The 23170-nt window shown below is 40.3% G+C and overlaps 1 protein-coding gene across 2 annotated transcripts; it reads left to right on the top strand.

Moving 5' to 3' along the window:
• Positions 1-28: 28 nt before the first annotated feature.
• On the top strand, positions 29-18456 carry dnaaf11 (dynein axonemal assembly factor 11). 2 transcript variants are annotated; one of them, XM_051862181.1, is made up of 13 exons: positions 29-2136; positions 2312-2479; positions 2566-2643; positions 2892-3064; positions 3148-3329; positions 3698-3877; positions 4054-4128; positions 5941-6003; positions 6150-6219; positions 6527-6622; positions 9085-9167; positions 11863-12051; positions 15254-18456. In XM_051862181.1, the coding sequence occupies exons 1-13, from the start codon at positions 2127-2129 to the stop codon at positions 15477-15479; spliced, it is 1593 nt and encodes a 530-aa protein (XP_051718141.1). In that variant the 5' UTR covers positions 29-2126; the 3' UTR covers positions 15480-18456. The 2 variants fall into 2 exon arrangements, with proteins under 2 accessions (XP_051718141.1, XP_051718149.1); XM_051862189.1 differs by lacking the exon at positions 15254-18456 and having other exon boundaries at positions 11863-13474.
• The last annotated feature ends 4714 nt before the right edge of the window (positions 18457-23170 follow it).

The following is a 23170-nucleotide window of genomic DNA, read 5'->3' as shown; positions in this document are numbered from 1 at the left end:
TATACAGAAGTCATCACTGACAGTAACAATTGAAATATTACACAGTGTCTTAACACAGGATTGATGAAATTTCTACTTTCTCACATTCAATGACCCACTAAACTGTTACAAAAAACTTTTTATATAATATATAATTTTGATGTTAATGTTTTTATAAGGACTGAGCTAAATTAATTATATCCAGCTGCATCCCACTGCAAGTTTTAGATTTCACACACGCATATTCCTATACTATATGTGTTGCATTTCAGCTAAATGTAACCCTTTTCAATAGGGCAGGGAAAATATACAATTATTTTCTTTCAGGTATTATCATGTTTGTTTTATCTAGACATTTTAAGACATATACATTGTAATCTAAAGCAAACTAGTGCTCATACTTTGTTTACCAATATCAACACGTTAAAAATGCAAAAAGGGAATACTACACCAAATAGTAGTGTAAATACAATGTTGATGCCTACAGCAAAGATTATTTAACTTGATCAGCTTTAATAGGATTCATAAAAGTTCTCTGCATTTTGTGTATTTTCACATTGTGAGCGTGTGTTTCCTCTGATGTAAGGTTAGGCATTCTGTTTTACCAGGAAGGATACACTCTAACTCTAGGTACAGTTCACTCAATAAATATCACTGCCAGGGCAATTATCTCAAGTCTCACATTCTTGATAATATAGACAATATTTTTTGACATCTGGATCATGAGGAATACTCACATTTACTTGTCCTGTAGGCACGTGACATTTGAACTTACAGAGCCCCTTTGTTTCAACAGCATAGCTCAGTTCTTCCAAAGAGTATAGAACCCAAGAGGCGAAACTCTGATGCTTTTTTGGGTAACAGCCACTAGGTGGCGCTTCGGTAGCGCGGCCGCCATTTTGGGGTGAAAATGCCAACTGGACAATAGAATCCATCACATCTTACGCACCCAAAATCGGCGAATCTCACAGCCAAATCAGAAACGCAATAGAAAATTTCTCAAAATCAGTAAATTTTATGACACCTACAGTAAATGTTGTATTGTCTTAGCCTATATATGTTTTATGTTATCAATTGTGGAATCCAACCATTAACGTACACATCTGAGGTAACATAGTTAGCCTACTTTATTGAGTATTTTCATTTTATGCAACTTTACATATTTACTATTAATAAACAGTAAATTACTCCACTAGTTCTGAAATATATACGTTTTAATCCCCTGGATCACGCTAAACATAATGACCGTATAGAACATGATGCATTGCTGTGTCTGTTATCCCATAATTCCGACTTTTGGACACAGTGGCTGTGTTTTTTTGTTTACATAGTCAGTCTTGCTTTAACGGACATTAATATAAGACAACATTGCAAAAACTGTTTACTGTCAAGCTGTTATATTCTATTATATATTTATTGTCCAACATTCCCAATTTTTCTGATGCATGTCCTTAATTTAATTTAATATTTTGGGATTAATTCAGTGTTTATAATGCTAATACTTGAACTTAAAAGAATTTTAACCCAAACTGACTGGGTTTCTAGAGAGCAAAGGTTTTGTGAAAAAAGTGGAAGACTTAAACACAAAGTTCGTAAAATAGGATTTGATGATCACTAGTGATAGTATTTTATTCTGTGTTGTCATCATTCAGGTTGGATTTTAGCTTTAATGTACGTTTTTTTTTTAACAAAGTAGCTGATATTGCCATAGAAACTAGTGGACTGCCGAGTCGCTTTCACCCCAAAATGGCGGAAGCGTAGGGCTGCTGCTGGTCGCTGGTGTTGTTCCTTCTTGTCAGTGTAAGTTCTTTGGTTCCTCTTTGGAAGAGTAGCATTGCTTTAGAAGCTGTTCATCGACTGTTGTTGTTCACGCTGACCGCTAGGTGACAGAATTGCTACTTGAATATGAACAGAACAACGAGAGTGTAAATTTGCCTCTGCTTCTTTGATAAAAAGCTACTAAACTCGTTAAAAATGTGCCAGCCTTACGTCTTATTAGAGCTGTTCTTGTCGAAATAAATATTGAATGATTGCCAAGGTGTTTTGCTCCGCTGGAATGTTTCAGAGGAAACGCCTGAAAACACAAGCACGAGCTCCCACAGCTTGTCCGTTTCTATAGCAACGACTAACACTACCGCGAGCAAGTCATGGTCCGCAGTAAGTGCTTTATTCTTTACGTAAAGACAGTTTTTATTCATTGCTTTAATTCAACAGTTATTATATGCATCTTTAAATAAATATTTTCTCCCAAATAAACTTTAATGGGATTTTTTTGTTGTTGTTTTTGCAGTTTAGCTGGTAAACTAACTCTCTCTCTCTCTCTTCTGCTCAGTCAGTGAGGATCTGATCCGCCGCAGAGCAGAACACAATAATGGTGAGATCTTCTCCCTGGAGGAGGTTTCCCTCCATCAGCAGGATATCGAGAGGATCGAGCACATCCACAAATGGTGCAGAGACCTCAAAATTCTCTACTTACAAAACAACCTCATCCCTAAGATAGGTAACCAGACATTCCTCTACATATCAGTGGGAACACAGCAACTTAAATGGCTATTCTTACATATTTTTGTATCTTTGTTTCTGCAGAAAATGTAGGCAGACTAAAGAAGCTGGAATATTTAAATCTGGCACTGAACAACATCGAAGTCATTGAGAATTTAGAAGGTGACAGACTGTTTTATTTTTTTCCATTATTAACTTATTGCAAACAGGTTATATTTTATTCTTAATTTACTTAATTTTAGCAGTATATTGGGTTTATCATTTAAAATTAAACAAATCATTTTTTGAATGGTTTAGTTTGAAAGTGTGTTGGTTTTGTTGCAAATATACTTTAACCAGATACATGGTTTTTGTTTCACTCCAGTTCATGTACTCTATATGCGCATAGTAATGTATGTATTTGTTTGTAGGCTGCGAAAGCTTACAGAAACTAGACCTGACTGTGAATTTTGTGGGTAAGCTGAGCAGTGTGGAGTCTCTGAAGCAGAACCTTCATCTCAGAGAGCTATACCTGGTGGGAAACCCCTGTGCTGATTTTCATGGATACAGACAGTATGTGGTGGCAGTTCTACCTCAACTACAGGTACTGTACTGAGACAGACATACAGTAGAGAGACATTTTTAGCCTTGTCCAATGAATGAATGATTGTCTTTTGTGCTTTGCAGTCGTTGGACGGGAAAGAAATTGGTCGAGCAGAGCGTATCCAGGCCTTGCAGGAACTGGATGCAGTCAGGGGGCGTGTTTTAGAGCAGGAGGCGGAGTATTTAGAGAAGAGAGAAAAGCAAAAGAGGAGTGGTTTGAAAGAGACATCAGCCAGTGGAAAGCAGGAGCATCCTCAAATAAACCAGTGAGTGTCATTAAGATAGCTGAAGTTTGGAAAACTTGAATTGGGAGGGCCAAAAGACAATTTGGGCTGCATAAGATGAACTTTAACAGACTGTACCCTGAAAATGACCTTTTAGAAATTCGTTTAAGCAAATTACCACATTAAAATCAGAGTATAATTCATGCAGTGGAAGGTACACACAGTTTTTATATTAAATTCACCCCAAAAATCCCCTTAGTTAAGCTTTTTTAAGAACGAAGCACCCGACATTTTGAGGAATTTTCTGTAAATGTGAACGTACTATGGAGTTTTTGGCAAGACAGTGAGGTTTGTGCCTGTCCTTAAAGTTTTTTCCTTTAATAAGACTTAACTGCAATGATTTCTCACAGATCGCTCACTGAGGACAAAAATGGGACCCATCAAAATCCAGAATCAAGCTCCAAGACTCACACAGACACAGAGGATATGGAGCGGGAATTCTGGGAAAAACCGTGTGCTTTCACACCAGAATCCAGACTAGAGGCCCATCGCCATCTGGAGGACAAGAGGAGGGCCAAAGAGAAGGAGAGGTACTTTGTTAACTAAGAAATTATTCAAATCACTGTAATAGTATCTATATAATTATCACTATGATGTTGTTTCACCATCTTTACATTTTCATGAGATAAAAAGAGAGAAAGACATCAAGCTTTTGAATGTTTTTGCTGTAAACACCTTCACTTACAGCAGTCAATTCTTTCTACAGGGAGAAGCCTAAAATGAAAACCCCCAGAACTCTGATCACTGCAGACGGAAGAGTGCTGAACGTCAATGAGCCCAAGTACACACACACACAAACACACACAAATAAAATCACATGTGCGCACACAACTCCTGTGTACTACCAGCCTGTGTCAGTCTACAATACAGATTATTCTTTCCAAAGACTGTTTAGACAGGAAGAGACCTTCCAACTGACGTGTAAAGCAAACAACCATATTTTGATTGTGTGCGTGTTTGAGAATATCTAATTTACTTGCTGATACGTTTTTCAAACAAAACCAAAAGTTATTTCTTTGTACCTCACAAAGGTCGCAAATGTTTAAGGCATAATCTGGTTCTTTATAAACCTGTCTACCCTGACTGTCAGAAATGGTGTAGCAGCCATTTTGAATTTCTGATCTGAAAAGGTTAGGATTCATGTTCAAGTTTATTTAAACATTAAAAATTCATCCTGTAAAAACTGATTTAAAATTGGACATTTGCATTACATGGAAATGGTGCTTAAAAAACATTTTTTTAAAAACCTTGGGAACTCCTCCCCCTAGTGGACAGTTTTTATGTTTCCAATTTTACAAAATGTATTGTAAAATTTTAATAATCAAATCTTTTTCTAATTTTGACAAAACACGTCGTTGGAAAAGTCTGAGAGTCAAGGTTGCATATGTGGCCACTGTTTTGTGATAGATGTGATATTGTGACAGAAATGTATTCATTTGTACGGAGCCATGGACATGACCTGCAGGAAAAAAATAGTAGGCTAAATCGTGCGCACGATTTACTAATTCATTCCCTCGATTTACTAAATTGTGCGCACAATTTACTATTTCGTTCTCTCGATTTATAAATCATGCGCATGATTTATAAATCAAGGGAATGAAATAGTAAATCATGCACACGATTTAGTAAATCGAGGGAACAAAATAGTAAATCGTGCACACGATTTAGTAAATCAAGGGAACGAATTAATAAATCGTGTGCATGGTTTAGTAAATCGAGGGAACTAATTAATTTTTTTTTTTTTTTTTGCATGTCATGTGCAGGGCTCCGTACTTTTGTGACAACAAAATGCATCAAATTCATTTCAGTGGAGTGTGGGTGTCACCCGGTGGCTATTTGTGGTATAGCGCCTAAACAAATACATTTTTGTGATATCAACTTCAAATTTGGAACTTGGTTACACATATGGCTTTAATTTACTAGCAATTCCAAAGCAAGTGCAAATTATTTTGTAAAATATATATTTTGTATAAAATAAAAAATGTTTGTTTCAGTACATTTGCTTTCACTTCAGCAATAATCTGCTGAGTGTCTTCTTTAAAAGAAACCAACTTTAGATCTGTATTCCAAATCATTCATGAATTACAACCATTTAAGTTCAGTGCATTTTCATGTATATGCTTAAAAAGCGTAAGAAAAAAGCCAAAAATCGACATTTAAACAAAACTCCTAAAAAACCCATAGAGAAGACACAAAATGCAAATATCTAAACACAGGTGTGCTTGAGGTCAAAATTCAGTGAGGGAACACAAGCAGACAAACTATTCCAAAATGTGAATGATCGATTTTGTGCATAATATGGTGCAAATTGGACCAGAAATTATGCCAACAGTCAAAAGTCTGGCTACATGAGACTAGGGCACACAAGTCGTTAAAGCACAACTGAAAACATGAGTCTATTTATAGTGAGAAACAGGAAATTAACAACATGTAAGATGGCTGAACTAGGACACAGGAGAGATATATATCATAAATCTATATCAACAGTTTTCCACTCCAAGCACAAATACGAATGAGGTCACACACATACTCAAACACTACATTACCGGTTTGAGTTTGGATATAATTATTTAATCTGATCGCTGTATACAAGGTTGGACTTCAGTCTTACTGAGGATGAGAACAACTGCCTGCTCCTGGATTTACATGTTTACAGGTACAGATACACTTGCCACAAAATAATCTAGTCATGATTTACCAGTATTACTTCTCTCTGAGTGAACTTTGAGTGTATTTGGCCATCATTTAGTAACTTTTCTCCTAACAGCATACACACTCACATTGGTCTCTTCTGTGCTGTAGGCATATGGACACCTCCCTGCTGGATGTGGATGTTCAACCAACATATGTGAGAGTGACCGTCAAAGGAAAGGTACACTATCCATCTCTCTTTCTCTTTCTTTCCATCTCTCTCTCTTTCTCATCTGATGAGTTTGACCTTTAAAGCTGATTACCCAGCAGTAAATCTGCACTCTTTATTCTGCCTCATTTCCTCACAAATCTGCCGCAGACCAGCACAAGTAACGGCTCTCGCCTCACCACACCCCAGATGTACATGTGTGTGTGTGTGACTCTCAGTATTGATGTATATGAGTTTACGACTAGTGATATTGTAGATCACTTTAACAGTGTCAAGTGCTTGAAACCCCACATTAATAAAAGTGTATGTGTGTGTGCAGGTGTTCCAGCTGGTTCTGCCTGCAGAAGTGAAACCTGACAACAGTACAGCACAGAGATCCCAAACCACCGGCCACCTGCTCCTCATCCTGCCTCTGGTACAGCTCACTACACCTGAAACACTTCTCAAACACCTGATGTCTTTGAACATCATTTCCATTCCAATTTTCATGTATATGGGGGGTTTATTCCCACAGTGGCCCTGATAAGGTTCAGTGAAACATCTTTTCCAAACTAAATTAAAAAGGTAAAATATCATTAAGCTTACATTTGACAAAAAAAAGTGCAGCATGACCTTCAGAAAGAGAAATCTTATCAAATATAATATCTGTTAAAATCATCCCTTTAAAAATAATCCCAGAACTGCTATAATGTGATATGAATATGCTAAAGTTTACGTTATGTGGTGTGACGTGATGTACATTTAAAATTGTACTTTTAAAAATTAATTTGTCATGCTGCCAGACTATTTAAAATTTATAGTATTTTATAGTAATAGTAATTATTGAAGGCAAAAATATAATTAAAAATTATGCAAGATGCAAAAAAAAAAATGGTGATCATTCACAACACTTAAAATATAAACTTTCCTTATATATTTATGTACACTAGCTAACTATGGCTGCATTTACTTTCAATAAAAAACAGTAATATTGTGAAATATTTTTACAATTTAAAATGCTGTTTTCAATTTTTATATATTTTTAAAATAAATTTATTCCTGTGATGGCAAAGCTGAATTTTCAGCATCATTACTCCAGTCTTCAGTGTCACATGATCCTTCAGAAATCATTCTAATATGCTGATTTGGTGTTCAAGAAATGTATTATCACTTTAAAAAAAATTGTGTTACTTAATATTAAAGTCTTCTTACAACTGTTTTTGATAGTAAAACTCTTTGCAGTGCGAGTAAATCTTTGTTTTTCTTTGTGCAGTTTTCATCACATATGCACAAATTTGCTCTCTGTTCTGCTGTCATTGTTTGCGACTCTAAAACCTTTGCTTATGAGTTGAAAAGTTTTGAATTCAAGTGAAGCTGCACTTCAGTGGGCGGTATCTAAGCGCCAGAATGAAAGACCTGTTTCTATTGGTCGCGCTCGCTTGGTGCAATAATTTGGCCACACCCACTGCATGATCCCGCTAGTCTGACTCTAATTGAAAGTGGGGTCATAAAGATGCTGGCTAACAGCTTTCCGAAAGTCTAGTTGAATTATCATTTCATTTAGTTTTTTTAAATATAACTTTTTGTATACAGTTGCAAGAAAAAGTATGTGAACCACTTGCAGAATCTGTGAAAATGTGAATAATTTTAACAAAATAAGAGAGATCATACAAAATGCATGTTATTTTTAATTAGTACTGTCCTGAGTAAGATATTTTACATAAAAGATGTTTACATATAATCAACAAGACAAAAAAATAGCTGAATTTATTAAAATGACCCAGTTCAAAAGTTTGTGAACTATTGATTCTTAATACTGTGTGTGGTTACCTGGATGATCTACGACTGTTTTTTTGTTTTGTGATGGTTGTTCATGAGTCCCTTGTTTATTCTGAGTCGTTAAACTGAGCTCTGTTCTTCAGAAAAAATCCTCCAGGTCCTGCAGATTCTTCAGTTTTCGAGGATTTTTTGCATATTTGAACCCTTTACAGCAGTGACTGAATGATTTTGAGATCCTTCTTTTCACACTGAGGACAACTGGGGGACTCAAACAAAACTAATAAAAAAGGTTCAAACATTCACTGATGCTCCAGAAGGAAACACAATGCATTAAGAGCCGGGGGGTGAAAACTTTTTGAATTTGAAGATCAAGGTAAATTGTACTTAATTTGTCTTCTGGGAAACATGTAGTTATCTTCTGTTGCTTCCGAAGGGCAGTACTAAATGAAAAAAATTGATATTTAAACGAAATAAGAAAAATTTGTACATCTTCATCCTGTTCAAAAGTTTTCACCCCCTGACTCTTAAGGCATCGTGTTTCCTTCTGAAGCATCAGTGAATGTTTTAACTTTTTTTATTAGTTGTATTTGAGTCCCTCAGTTGTCCTCAGTGTGAAAAGATGGATCTCAAAATCATTCAGTCACTGCTGTAAAGGGTTCAAATATGCAAAAATTACTTAAACTGAAGAATCTGCAGGACCTGGAGGATTTTTCTGAAGAACAGAGCTCAGTTTAACTGCTCAGAACAAACAAGGAACTCATGAACAACCATCACAAAACAAAAAAAAACAGTCGTAGATCATCCAGGTAACCACACACAGTATTAAGAATCAATGGTTCACAAACTTTTGAATGGAGTAATTTTAAGAAATTCAGCTATTTTTTTGTCTTATGGATTATATGTAAACATCTTTTATGTAAAATATCTTACTCGGGACAGTACTAAATGAAAAATAACATGCATTTTGTATTATCTCTCTTATTTTGTTAAAATTTTTCACATTTTCACAAATTCTGCAAGTGGTTCACATACTTTTTCTTGCAACTGTACATATCAAAACTGTGTAAAACTAGCCTGTGCCTTAAAAATATTTCTGATATATTTGTGTTTATTTTCTAGGCACATGGAGAGATAAAACCAAAGAAACCCACTGTAAGGCCGACTAGTGTTACCAGTAACCAGAATACCAAGAAAGAGACCAGGTAATTCAGCTGCAGTTCAGCTGCCTGTCTATGTGAACGTGTGTCTCAGGCACGGTCTATGTTCATGTCTTAATAATGTGATCTTGGTCTGAGTCAGGGTTAGTTTTTAATCTTAGTTCACATATCAAATACACAAATCTTAAAACAGAATTCTGCTAAATAACTTGTGTGTTCCACTAATAAGAAAAATCTGGCATTCATATGACATGAGGGTGAGTGAGATGGTGGCAGTGTTTTAATTTCTGGTTGAACTATCCATTTAAGATGACAAGAATCGAAGTTGTGTCCTTGAGCAAAACACTTAACTGCAGGTCACTCCAGGGACACTGAGCTTCTTATTAGGAAGGAGGCTTTGGAGCTAAGTTTGCTGAAAGACTAAACTGCAATATATACACACATACACGCTTATGTGTTTTATTATTAATCTCTCTTTATAGACCTTTCTCTCTTCCTCTAGTTTTCTCTCTGCAGTTCACAGCAGTAGGTCTTGTGGGGGTCACTTTCACTCAGAACAATATCCCTTTTGTGTGTGTATATGTGTGTGTGCACGCATGTCTAATGGGTCTTAATGCATGTTTACATTAACCTGTGTGGCTGTGGAATTAGTTAGTTGACTTTAAGGTTTTGTTCCAGTGTCTGTGTGTGTCCTTCAGTCGCTTTATCAGAGCAGTGAGTGAACACCGGGGTATAATATTAAAGACCTAATAAAAATGCAAATAAGATGCAAATAAACCGGTTACTGTCATTCCGCTCACAAACACATACACTTCCGCTCTGATGGATGACATCATCTGTACCTGATTACTCCTGACCTCCTGACACACTGGGAGGTCAGATGCTCTTGCTCTCACATACACACACACACACACACACACACACACACACCCTCGTGTTATTATTTACTGAGACCCTCAGGTCACACACACCAACGCACCTGCGTTTGTGTACATGCCCCTGAGGAAATCACTGCACTTTCTGTAAATCATCTGTGTGTGATAATGTACCCGCTGAGGCACTGATTGGCTCTGAAAGTACAATATAATTGCACACTATCTGTACTTCAGAGTCCAATCAGGTTTCAGTTGCCGCACTAATTAAATTTTTAGTGATTCATTCTTAAACCGTGAAAGAGACGGAAGCGGAGATAAAAAGTGACTATAATGCTGTACTATAAATAATACACTGTGTATTAGTGTTATTGTGTAGTCAAATAATTAAGCAGAAATCGTCCTGGATCGTCCTAGCAAACAGTTTAAATAAAGCCCTGCTGAAGTCACAAGTCTTTCAGTTTGAGTCCACAGCATGTCAGGGCTGATTTATCTGTTATCTTGATAGGTGGGGCATCACACTGGCAGAAAGCCGTACCGCCCATAACACTGTTCTGTTGGGGAGGCCTACACTACAACATGATGATCATAACTTTTTGCACATTTTCACAGGTTCTGCAAGTGGTTCACATACTTTTTCTTGCCACTGTATATATATATATATATATATATATATATATGTGTATGTGTGTGTGTGTGTGTGTGTATACAGTATATATTGTATAATACTGTATATATAGCAAACTAACCCTGGAACATAACCTCTCCGGAGCAGGTTATGATCAGAGAGTAAGTTGCTATGGCTATACATACCCTGAAAGTTACCTCCGCTACCTTTTTGGAACCGAAAGTTGAAGTTATCCGCTTACTTACTCTTAAACATACCCGGGTATGTCACATAACCAGCTTTCTGTAATACCCCCCAGAACACAGGCCCAGCAAAACAAAAGAATATCAAAATAAAAGTCATAACACACAAGGAAAATATGACACCTTGGAAGTTAGCTTCCAAGATGAGAACCCAAGTTCAAGGAAAACAAAATTCTTGGTGCATTTAATTTCTTTTGTATAATGTATTTTTGAGGAAAATAGAATATTTATTGGAAAATAATAGCAGGACTTGATTTTCATCAATTTTGTTGCATTTGATTGAATCATAAAGACTGTGCATATGATATAATTAGTTCTTAAATGGTGCTTTTCTGTATAATGACCACTAAACTGTATAACTGACCATTGTCTTGGGCATTTCCTACATAGCTGTGGTAGTTTCATGTCTCTTTTATCACTCTGCCTCAGAAATAAAAAAAATAATTTCAACTCAAATCAATATTTAATGCCCCATGTATTTATTTATTTAGTTACATAGCTGTATAATAAGAAGGATAATTTGCAGTGTCAGTCATTATTGCAAAAAAAAAAAAAAAAAAAAAAAAAAAAAACACCTTTCAGCTGCAGACAAGCTTTATGATGCTGACCTGATAACATTGTCAGGTAAAGACCAGCTGACTTCAAAATACCCCTTATTTATTATTATGTTTCCCCCACATGGCCTGTTATGTCTTAAAAGTCATTTTAGAGGTCTCTTATGTTAAAGATTATGAAAAACTTTTTTTTTACTTTTGAATAAAGCGCACTGATGAATTTTGCACAATAAAAACTAGGACATTTATTCATAAAGTTAACTAGATCAAATTTGTCAAATAGAGTGTGTTTGTGTTGAATGGGATTTAGCAAAGAGCAGGTGGGGAAACCGACTTTGATTTTGCAGGGATTGTGCTGACTGAACAGTTAGACTAGAGTTATAGACTAATAAATTTTTAAAATACAACAAAACAGCAATCTCAAACAGATCTGTCTCTCTGCAGGGCAGTGCCAGGGCGTGAATTATTGGAGGTGGATCCCGGTCTGGCTGGGAGTCTGGCCAATATTATTCCCAAAGGAAAGGAGTCTTCCCACAAGCCCCTGCAGCTCTCACAGCCTCACCAGCATTGTGGCGTCGAGGAGAGGCCTGTGTCAAAGGACTTTGTGGATGATCCAGAAGTGCCTCCACTTATGTGAGCGAGACAGAGAGAGAGAGAATATGCTATGATATGACACAGCAAGAGAGCATAAGCATAATCACACTCTCTGCTGAGCTTGTAGAACTGTGTGTGTGATGAAATAATGTGAGATATATTTAGCAGTCTTCATTAGACGTATAGTTAAGCAGATGAGTAATTGTCAGTATCATTAAAGCTTGCTGAATATTTCACTGCTACAGATCCTTCACTTTCAGTGTGTTCTCTCTCTCTATCACACACACTCAGATACTCATTTATTGACTTACAGTCATGACTGTCTGATATAAAGGAGGAAGTGTCTCTAATGCCGTGTCTACACTGAATGCGGGCATCAAAACTAAATTGCTTCCATTATAATCAATGAAGCTGTCCGCAATGGAAATGCCTGTTTTGGCGTGTTTTGTTCAGTTGACACTCTTTCTATTTTTGATGTGCTGCACAAATGATTTATTATTATAAATTCATTGATTTTCTCAATCCATCTGAAATGATTTTTCAGAATACAATATGTGTAAAATCAAAAAGATGGAAAAAAAGATGGGCGACATGTCTCCACTTCCTTCCATTGTAGAAAAATGAAGCCAGAATATCCCAGAAACACTGATTACTTCATTTGGAGCACAAGTCTGCACAGTAGTGACCCTGAGGTGGAGTCGCAGTATCAAGGTCCTGCCCATACTCCCGCTCCTGCAGACTCATTCGCAAGCACAGCTGTCAATCATGATGTCATATACTGTTTTTATAGCCTCAAATAATTAGCTAAAACCAAACTTATTGGAAAAATGAACATTTGAAAATAGTGTGATAAGAACTACTTAAAGGGATAGTTCACCCGAAAATGAAATTTTATGGAAAAATAAATTCTATGGTAGTCAATTGGGGGCGAGATCTGTTTGGTTACTGACATTCTTCCAAATATCTTCCTTTGTGTTCAGCATAACAAATAAATTCATACAGATTTGGTACAACTTGAGGGTGAGTAAATGATGACAACATTTTCATTTTGGGGTGAACTATCCCTTTAACATGACTGAAACCATCTTCAGAACAAAATTATTTGAAGTGTAATTGGATTTTTTAGTTTGGCTAGCGTCCCATTCAATTACATGGAGAGGGGGAGGTGTTTATGACCTATACTGCAGCCAACCACCAGGGGGCGATCTGAATGTTTTGGCTTTATTTTCAGGATGTGTGTTGCACACTTGTGTAAAATTTATTGCTGTAAATGTTATTTGTTATATGTTCTACTTTTGATGGTTACATCAAAGCCAGTTTGTGATGTTTTTGGCTTCTGACCTACTAATTTAAATCATCATTTGTTTATAAGTAGTCATAGCAAAATTAGTACAACCCGAATTCCGGAAATGTTGGGACATTTTTTAAATTTGAATAAAATAAAAACTAAATGACTTTCAAATCACATGAGCCAATATTTTATTCACAATAGAACACAGATAACATAACAAATGTTTAAACGGAGAATTTTTACACTTTTATCCACTAAATGAGCTCATTTCAAATTTGATGCCTGCTACAGGTCTCAAAAAAGTTGGCAAGGGGGCAATAAATGGCTGAAAAAGCAAGAAATTTTGAAAAGATTCAGCTGGGAGAACATCTAGCAAGTAATTAAGTTAATTGATATCAGGTCTGTAACATGATTAGCTATAAAAGGGATGACTTAGAGAGGCAGAGTCTCTCAGAAGTAAAGATGGGCAGAGCTGTGAAAGAGTGCGTAAAAAGATTGTGGAATACTTTAAAAACAATGTTCCTCAACGTCAAATTGCAAAGGCTTTGCAAATCTCATCATCTACAGTGCATAACATCACCAAAAGTTTCAGAGAATCTGGAGAAATCTCTGTGCGTAAGGGACAAGGCCGAAGATCTTTATTGGATGCCCGTGGTCTTCAGGCCCTCAGACGACACTGCATCACTCATCGGCATGATTATGTCAATGACATTACTAAATGGACCCAGGAATACTTCCAGAAACCACTGTCGGTAAACACAATCCGCCGTGCCATCTGCAGATGCCAACTAAAGCTCTATCATGCAAAAAGGAAGCCAAATGTGAACATGGTCCAGAAACGCCGTCGTGTCCTGTGGGCCAAGGCTCATTTAAAATGGACTGTTTCAAAGTGGAAAAGTGTTCTATGGTCAGACGAGTCCAAATTTGACATTCTTGTTGGAAATCGCGGACACCGTGTCCTCCGGGCTAAAGAGGATGGAGACCTTCCAGCGTGTTATCAGAGTTCAGTTCAAAAGCCAGCATCTTTGATGGTATAGGTGCATAAGTGCATACGGTATGGGCAGCTTGCCTGTTTTGGAAGGCACTATGAATGCTCACAGGTATATAAAGGTTTTAGAGCAACATATGCTCCCCTCCAGATGATGTCTATTTCACGCAAGGCCTTGTGTATTTCAGCAGGACAATGCAAAACCACATACTGCAGCTATTACAACAGCATGGCTTTGTTGTAGAAGAGTCCAGGTGCTGAATTGGCCCGACTGCAGTCCAGATCTTTCACCTATAGAGAAAAATACATCAAAGACGACCATCAAAAACTCTTCAGCAGCTGGAAACCTATATCAGGCAAGAATGGGACCAAATTTCAACACCAAAACTCCAGAAAATCATAACCTCGATGCCCAGACGTCTTCACACTGTTTTGAAAAGAAGAGGAGATGCTACACCATGGTAAACATGCCCCCGTCCCAACTATTTTGAGACCTGTAGTAGGCATCAAATTTGAAATTAGCTCATTTTGTGCGTAAAATTGTAACATTTCTCAGTTTAAACATTTGTTATGTTATCTATGTTCTATTGTGAATAAAATATTGGCTCATGTGATTTGAAAGTCTTTTAGTTTTCATTTTATTCAAAGTTAAAAAAATGTCCCAATTTCCGGAATTCGGGTTGTATTAAAATGATTTCGCTTTTCTAAAATAGGCCTTGCAAAGTGAACTTTTAATACCAATGAGATTCCATTTGAAAATAAACTGCCAAAGCTGATTGGTGTCACAGACACGCCAGGATCTACACTCACCCAATCACAACGCACTCCCTCTCCTGAGTATTAACAAGCCACACCTGACGCTCATTCAGCACTCATCACCACAGCCACATAAAAGACACGCCAGATCACACAGTCACTGTCCGGTCTCGTTAACGCATACCAGTTGTTATGCTTACCTCCAGGACTCCCCGAAACGACTACTTACCTGTCTCCAGCGTCTCCTGTGATCCCTTGTGTCTCCACGTCTCCTGTGAGTTCCAGTGTGTTCGTCTGTTCCACGCCACTCGGCATCCTCACTCCCTAAGAAGACAAAGACAAGTATCAGATCCAGTATCACGTCTCGTCAACATTATCATCTGCTCCAACACACCTGCACTCTGCTTGCACGCTCTGTTGTTCCTCCAATAAACCTGATTACACTTACCTGTGTCTCCGTTCCCTTCTGTCCGTAACAATTGGTCTGTGGTTAGTAAGCATTATGAGGTGACACAGAGTTTCATCACTTCTACTTCTGGGGGTCCTGCACCTGCAGAGCAACTGCTATTGAGATCTTTCTCCGATTATTACTAATGTTCAAAAGTTTCGTGATCAATAAGATTTTGTTTAAAGAAATTACTACCAAATCATCATATTAGAATGATTTCTGAAGGATCGTGTGACACTGAAGACTGGAGTAATGATGCTGAAAATTCAGCTTTGCCATCACAGGAATAATTTCCATTTTAAAATATATTAAAATAGAAAACATTTATTTTAAATTGTAATAATATTTGACAGTATTACTGTTTTTACTGTATTTTTTATCAAATAAATGCAGCCTTAATGAACATAAGACATTGAAAATATCTGACCGTCCACAAACATTGAAGTTTAATAGTCCACAATTTCTTATCACAGGCTTCAGAGTCAGATGTAGGCCTATTGCTGTGCTGCTTTTCATTTCCCTGTATTTCTCTTTTCTTCTTTTTTCTTTTGTGTGTTGGAGGAATATGTGGATATGTGTTTGAGATGTGCATGAACTGTTTTGTGTGCGTGTGTGTTTGTGCGCTGAAGAGGTCAGATGTGTACATAACTGCCAACTGATGAGCTCATTTCTCTGCAGTATTTCTATTTTCAGGAAAGCAAGAAGATATACTCGCCCTATAGTTTACACTTTCTTTACAGCTCACACTCGGGGTCAGCAGGTATACACCTTTCCTCAATGCTTATGTTATTCTTCAGTATTGTGTCTGTGTACTTTCCGCTGCCGCTTTATGTGTGTACAAGTGAATTATCGATATGTGCAGATGGTCTGTGCTGGTTTCATTTCCACCTTTATTAAAAACTCCTGTCAGCAGATGAGTAATTTACCTGGCTGCTGACATTTAAACACCCCTGCACTGTTCTGGACTAAATCTTATAAAAGCCATTTCAGAGACGCTTCGGAAAATGGAGTAAACGCATTACGCTTCAAAGAGCAGTGTTTAGAGATGATTTTAATTAATTAATTTCAGGCTAACCAGATTCTAAAAAAATACACTGTGGGCCAAAAGTCTTAGCTTATATTTTGATTCGCTAACAACATTTTCTTTACAAATTATATTATTGGCATAATCATTTGAGTGAACAGTTTAATTGAAAAATTGTCTTAGTATTTGGTTTGTCCCCCTTTTGCCTTAAAGGTGCAGTAATTGATTTCTGAGAAACACTGTTGATATTTGAAATCAGCCTTAACAAACAAACCCCTCCCTTCATTGCTCCGCCCCCAAAAAAACACGCAATGCAAGAGTGTATATCTCTTTACCATAGCTTAAAGCAAAGAAAAATAATGCTTCGCGAAAAATAAAGTGAAGATGAAAAAATGAACAACAAGAAAGAACAAAAATTAAACATAGAGTACACAAGTATACAAGCAAGAGTTGGTTGTTAGTCGCCAGCAGCGCACCAGCTCCAGACAAACAATGACACTCAAAACTGTCCAGTTACGATAGCTAACATTACAACAACAGCATATCTTAGTTCTGTGAAACAGAAAACCAATATTACTCACATATGGAGCAGAAGCAACACAACCTTGACATCCGTTTTCAGGCCTTCCATAGAAACCCGTCCCCTTCAGTCCATTATGTCTCTCCAGCGCTGGAAAGCTTTTCTAATATTAACGCGGGTCCTAAAGCTCTTCCTTGATCATAACCCTTCTTTTTCCAGTGATATTCCTCTGACCACAAGTTTATTTAAAACTGGATGATCATATTATCCAGGATGATTAACTAAAGAGCAATGGAAGCAAGAACATCTGAATGACTGTCCAGAGAGTTCACACAATCGGTGTCACAAATTTGATAATTTAGTGACCTTGAAATAAGTCATAAATACACTACTGTCCAATGTTATTAAGACTTTTTTCAAACAAATTCATCTTTTTATTTAGCAAGTATGGATTAAATTGATCAAAAGTGACATTAAAGACATTTATAATGTTTCCTTAAAAATACTAAGCAGCGCAACTGTTTTCAACATCGACAATAAGAAATATTTCTTGAGCACCAAATCACCATATTAGCATGATTTCTGAAGGATCATGTGACACTGAAGACTGGAATAATTATGCATCACAGGAATAGATTACATTGTAAGATATATTAAGACAGAAAACATTTATTTTCAATCATAATATATTTCATAATAGCATTTTCCAGTTTTTACTGTATTTTGTTTCAGATAAATGCAGCTTTGATGAACCCAAACTTTTGTGTTTCTTATCCTAATGTTTCTGTTTTCTTCTCTTTTTTATAATTAATTCATTTTTTCTTTTCTTTTTTTAGATTTTTAATTTTTGTATAACACTGTATTTTGCTAAATATTGTGTGTCTTCAGTGTTCGTCAGGCAATTTCTTGACTAACTCTTTTGTAAAAAGCACTATGAAAACGTTGAAATGTGTACTGCTGTCACAAGTGAGGCTCCCGCACTTCCTCCCCCGCACCACCGGAGGGAGCCTTCACCGGAATACTGAGACTATCATTCAGACTACATTTCCCATAGGCCCTCATTCCTGGGACTGATTGCGCACACACCTGCATCACATCACACTCACACTATTTAAGCAGCACACACACACACACACACTGCGAAGTCTTGATTTGCCCCGGTGATCATTTCTAAGCGTTTTCTGTGGATTGTTTATACTGTTGCCGATTGGACTGTTTATCTCCTGTGATTCTCTGCTGCCTGCCTTGATCCTTGCCTGGTTACTGGACTGTGTTTGTTTGCTGCCTGCCCTGATCTCTGCCTGCTTCCTGATACCGTTTGTCTGCCGCCTGCCTCGACCATTGCCTGTCCCCGTTTACGTCTCTGCCTCTGCCCTTACCTGTGTATATACTATTCTTAATAAAAGCTGCAAATGGATCCCCATTCTGTTGACCCATCATTACAGAAGACTTCGCCAACTAGCGATCCAGCAGCTATCATGCAGCTCACCACTGAGCTATCTGCCCAGGCCAACCAGCTCGCGGTTCACCACCATCAGTTGAATCGACTAACTTCACTTACCGAGGAGCTGGTAAAGACTCTACAGGGCCTTCGGTTCAGGCCTCCCGAAGTCGCCACCTCGCCGCCCGCGGCTCCCGACATCCAGGCCTTCACTCCCGCTCCTGCGGTGAATCCGCGACTCGCCTTTCCAGAAAAGTTTGATGGCAACCCAGCTAAATGTAAGGGATTTCTGCTTCAATGCTCCCTCTTTGTTAACCAACAGCCTGCTCTGTATCCCTCCGATTCCAGTCGGATATCCTTCGTTTGCTCGCTGCTGTCTGGTAAAGCGCTGGATTGGGCCACGGCAGTGTGGGGAGAGGAGGGCTCCGCGTTTCCCACATTCTCCGCATTTCTTCGAAAGTTCAAAGAGGTTTTCGAACATCCCGCGGGAGGTAAAAGCGCTGGTGATCAACTGCTGTCGCTGTGCCAGGGCAAAACCACCGCTGCTGAGTATGCTCTCACATTCCGAACTCTAGCAGCTCAAACAAACTGGGTCGACGATACATTGAAGTTGCTGTTTCGCAAAGGTCTGTCCCTAGAACTACAAGCCGAACTAGCCTGCCGCGACGAGGGAAGAACGCTTAGCGAATTCATAGAACTGGCCATCCAAATTGACAATTTACTGCGCTCTCGACGTCCGATCCGAGGGGCCACTTCCCAAACCTTAACCAACCCCACTCCAGAACCCATGCAGCTCGGCTACACTCCGCTGCACCCAGAAGAAAGAGAAAGAAGAAGACAACTCCACCTGTGTCTGTACTGCGGCCAAGCCGGTCACATCAAAATCAATTGTCCCATCCGGCCAAGTCCCTCTAACCCGAAAGCGGTGAGTTTCCAGCAATCCACCAACTATTCAGCTAGCAGTTTCAAAATACCAGTTCATGTGACTGTTAACAACCAGCGCATCTCCACTCAGGCGCTCATTGACTCTGGGGCTGCAGGCAACTTTATGTCAAATACTTTCGTTCAAGAGCACAACATCACTCTAACTGCTTGTGACTCTCAATTGACAGTGGAGGCGCTAGATGGTCGGCCCATCGGAGAGGGGAAAGTCGCTCACATTACTGCTGAGGTTGTTCTGCAAGTAGGAGTACTACATCATGAACCCATCAGATTTTACGTCATCCATTCACCCAACAACCCAGTCATCCTTGGTCTCCCGTGGCTCAGGATCCACAACCCACATATTTCCTGGAAGGAGGGACAGATTATTCAATGGGATCCATCCTGTCATGAACTTTGTCTGAAACAAGTCACCCCATTACCAGTCCAAACTGTATCAGTCCACACAGTTAACTCCGAGTCCCACATCCCTGTCGAGTATGCTGACCTGGCAATCGCTTTCAGTAAGAGCAAAGCCACAGAGCTACCCCCACATCGATCCAGTGACTGTGCCATTGATCTACTACCAGGTACCACGCCACCCAAGGGGAGAATATTCCCTTTATCCCAACCTGAATCTGCTGCTATGAGAAAATTCATTGAAGAGGAGCTAGCCAAAGGTTTCATCCGGCCCTCAACGTCACCAGCGGCATCAGGCTTCTTCTTTGTCAAGAAGAAGGACGGTAGCCTCAGACCCTGCATTGACTACCGCAGACTTAATGATATCACCGTTAAATTTCGTTACCCTTTGCCCCTGGTTCCAGCAGCTCTGGAGCAGTTACGGCAGGCTAAATACTTTACCAAGCTGGATCTTCGCTGTGCCTATAATCTGATACGCATCAGAGAGGGGGACGAATGGAAAACTGCCTTTTCCACCGCCACTGGCCACTACAAGACCCTTGTGATGCCGTTCGGGCTGGCCAACAGTCCCTCCGTGTTCCAGTCCTTCATCAACGATGTCTTCCGGGACATGCTCAACCGCTGGGTCGTAGTTTACATAGATGACATTCTCATCTATTCCAGCACGTTTGAGGAACACATCCAACACGTCCGGGCTGTGCTGCAACGCCTCATTCAACACCAACTCTACGCCAAGGCCGAGAAATGTGAGTTTCACCGCACATCCACGTCATTCTTGGGGTATGTTATCAGTCACGAGGGAGTGGCTATGGACAACAGCAAGGTGAGAGCAGTTCTCGAATGGCCACGACCACGAACACTGAAAGAACTGCAACGATTCCTGGGGTTCGCTAATTTCTACAGGCGGTTTATAAGGAACTTCAGTGGCATTGCAGCACCTCTAACCTCCATGACCAAACGACAATCCACCCGTCTCACCTGGTCCAATGAGGCGATACAAGCCTTCCAGGAATTAAAGGAACGTTTCACCACTGCTCCCATTCTCCGTCACCCAGACCCAGAGCTCCCCTTCATCGTAGAGGTTGACGCATCCAGCACAGGCATCGGGGCCGTACTCTCACAACGTCAAGGAAATCCAGCCAAAATGTTTCCATGTGCATTCTACTCGAGGAAGCTATCAGCAGCAGAACGAAACTATGATGTAGGCAACCGGGAGCTACTAGCCATGAAGGCAGCGTTGGAGGAGTGGCGGCACTGGCTGGAGGGAGCACAGCACCCATTCACCATACTCACCGACCACAAGAACCTTGAATATCTCCGTTCAGCCAAACGCTTAAACCCCAGACAAGCCAGGTGGGCCATGTTCTTCACCAGATTTCAGTTTACCGTGACATATCGACCAGGCTCAAGGAATCTCAAAGCCGACGCGCTGTCTCGCCAAATGGAGGAGGTAGAGAGAACAAAGAGCGAGGAAAGCATCATCCCCGACAAACTTCTGGTCGCTCCCGTACAATGGGACATCATGACAGAAATCACCGAACTCAACGCACAGACGGTACCACCCCCGGAATGCCCACCAGATCGCACGTTCGTACCAGAAGCCCTCCGCAACAAGTTACTGCATCAAGTGCATGCTCTTCCCAGTTCTGGTCACCCGGGTATCACTGCCACATTCCATCTGTTACAGAACCGGTTCTGGTGGGAAACCATGCTAGCGGAGACCACTCAATTCGTAAAGAACTGCTCAGCCTGTCAAACCTCTAAGCCATCCCGTCAAGTACCCTCCGGGTTGTTACAGCCACTGCCCATTCCTCAACGTCCCTGGTCCCACATAGCAATTGACTTCGTCACCGACCTCCCTGTGTCCCGTGGCCACACCACCATTCTTACGGTTGTGGACCGATTCTCCAAAGCCTGTCGACTCATTCCACTACCCAAACTACCATCTGCCTTCGAAACAGCAGAGACCCTCTGCAACTATGTATTCCGTTTCTACGCCTTGCCAGAGGACATTGTATCGGACAGAGGGCCACAGTTCACGTCCCGGGTCTGGGCAGCCTTCTTTGAACACTTGAATGTCAATGTCAGCCTCACATCAGGATACCACCCCGAATCCAATGGCCAAACAGAACGCATGAACCAAGAGCTCACCAGATTCCTACGCACTTACTGCCAACAAAATCAAAATGACTGGAGTCGTTACCTGATGTGGGCGGAATACGCACAAAACTCTCTCCAGAAAACCTCCACCGGCGTGACTCCCTTCAAATGTGTACTTGGCTACCAGCCACCACTTTTCCCTTGGTCCGGCGTACCCACCAATCTACCATCCGTGACAGAGTGGCTGCAACGCAGTGAGGAAACCTGGGACCTCGCCCATCACCATCTGCAGCGCGCTGTGAGAAGGCAGGAGGTACAGGCTAATCGTCACCGGCGTCCCAGTCCAGAGTACACCGTGGGCCAATGGGTCTGGCTATCCACACGAGATCTCCGCCTCCGACTTCCATGCAGAAAGCTCAGTCCCAGGTTTGTAGGGCCTTTTCAAATTATTAAACAAATTACACCCGTGTCATTCCGATTAGACCTACCTGCTAACTACCGTGTTTCTCCCACTTTCCATGTGTCGTTGCTGAAACCCTCTGGTGGTCCGAGGGGGGAGTCGGAGGGAGCCGAGGCCCGCAACCCCCCACCCATGCTGATCGAAGGCGAGGAGGCTTACCAAGTTCGAGAACTACTCGATTCCAGGCGCCGGGGTGGGAGACTTCAGTACCTGGTCGACTGGGAGGGGTACGGCCCGGAGGAGCGATCCTGGGTCGATGTGGATGATATCCTGGACCCCTCACTCACAGAAGAGTTTCACAGGACGCATCCGGAGAGACCGGCCCCTCGACCACGTGGTAGACCCCGGCGTCGTCCGCCTCCTCGCGTCTGGAGCCGCTCGCAGGGGGGGGGCTCTGTCACAAGTGAGGCTCCCGCACTTCCTCCCCCGCACCACCGGAGGGAGCCTTCACCGGAATACTGAGACTATCATTCAGACTACATTTCCCATAGGCCCTCATTCCTGGGACTGATTGCGCACACACCTGCATCACATCACACTCACACTATTTAAGCAGCACACACACACACACACACTGCGAAGTCTTGATTTGCCCCGGTGATCATTTCTAAGCGTTTTCTGTGGATTGTTTATACTGTTGCCGATTGGACTGTTTATCTCCTGTGATTCTCTGCTGCCTGCCTTGATCCTTGCCTGGTTACTGGACTGTGTTTGTTTGCTGCCTGCCCTGATCTCTGCCTGCTTCCTGATACCGTTTGTCTGCCGCCTGCCTCGACCATTGCCTGTCCC

The sequence above is a fragment of the Ctenopharyngodon idella genome, chromosome 2 (assembly GCF_019924925.1).
Source record: "Ctenopharyngodon idella isolate HZGC_01 chromosome 2, HZGC01, whole genome shotgun sequence".
In the NCBI taxonomy this organism is placed as follows: domain Eukaryota; kingdom Metazoa; phylum Chordata; class Actinopteri; order Cypriniformes; family Xenocyprididae; genus Ctenopharyngodon; species Ctenopharyngodon idella.
The sequence above is the reverse complement of the archived record's forward strand: the minus strand, read 5'-3'. Positions and strand labels throughout refer to the sequence as shown.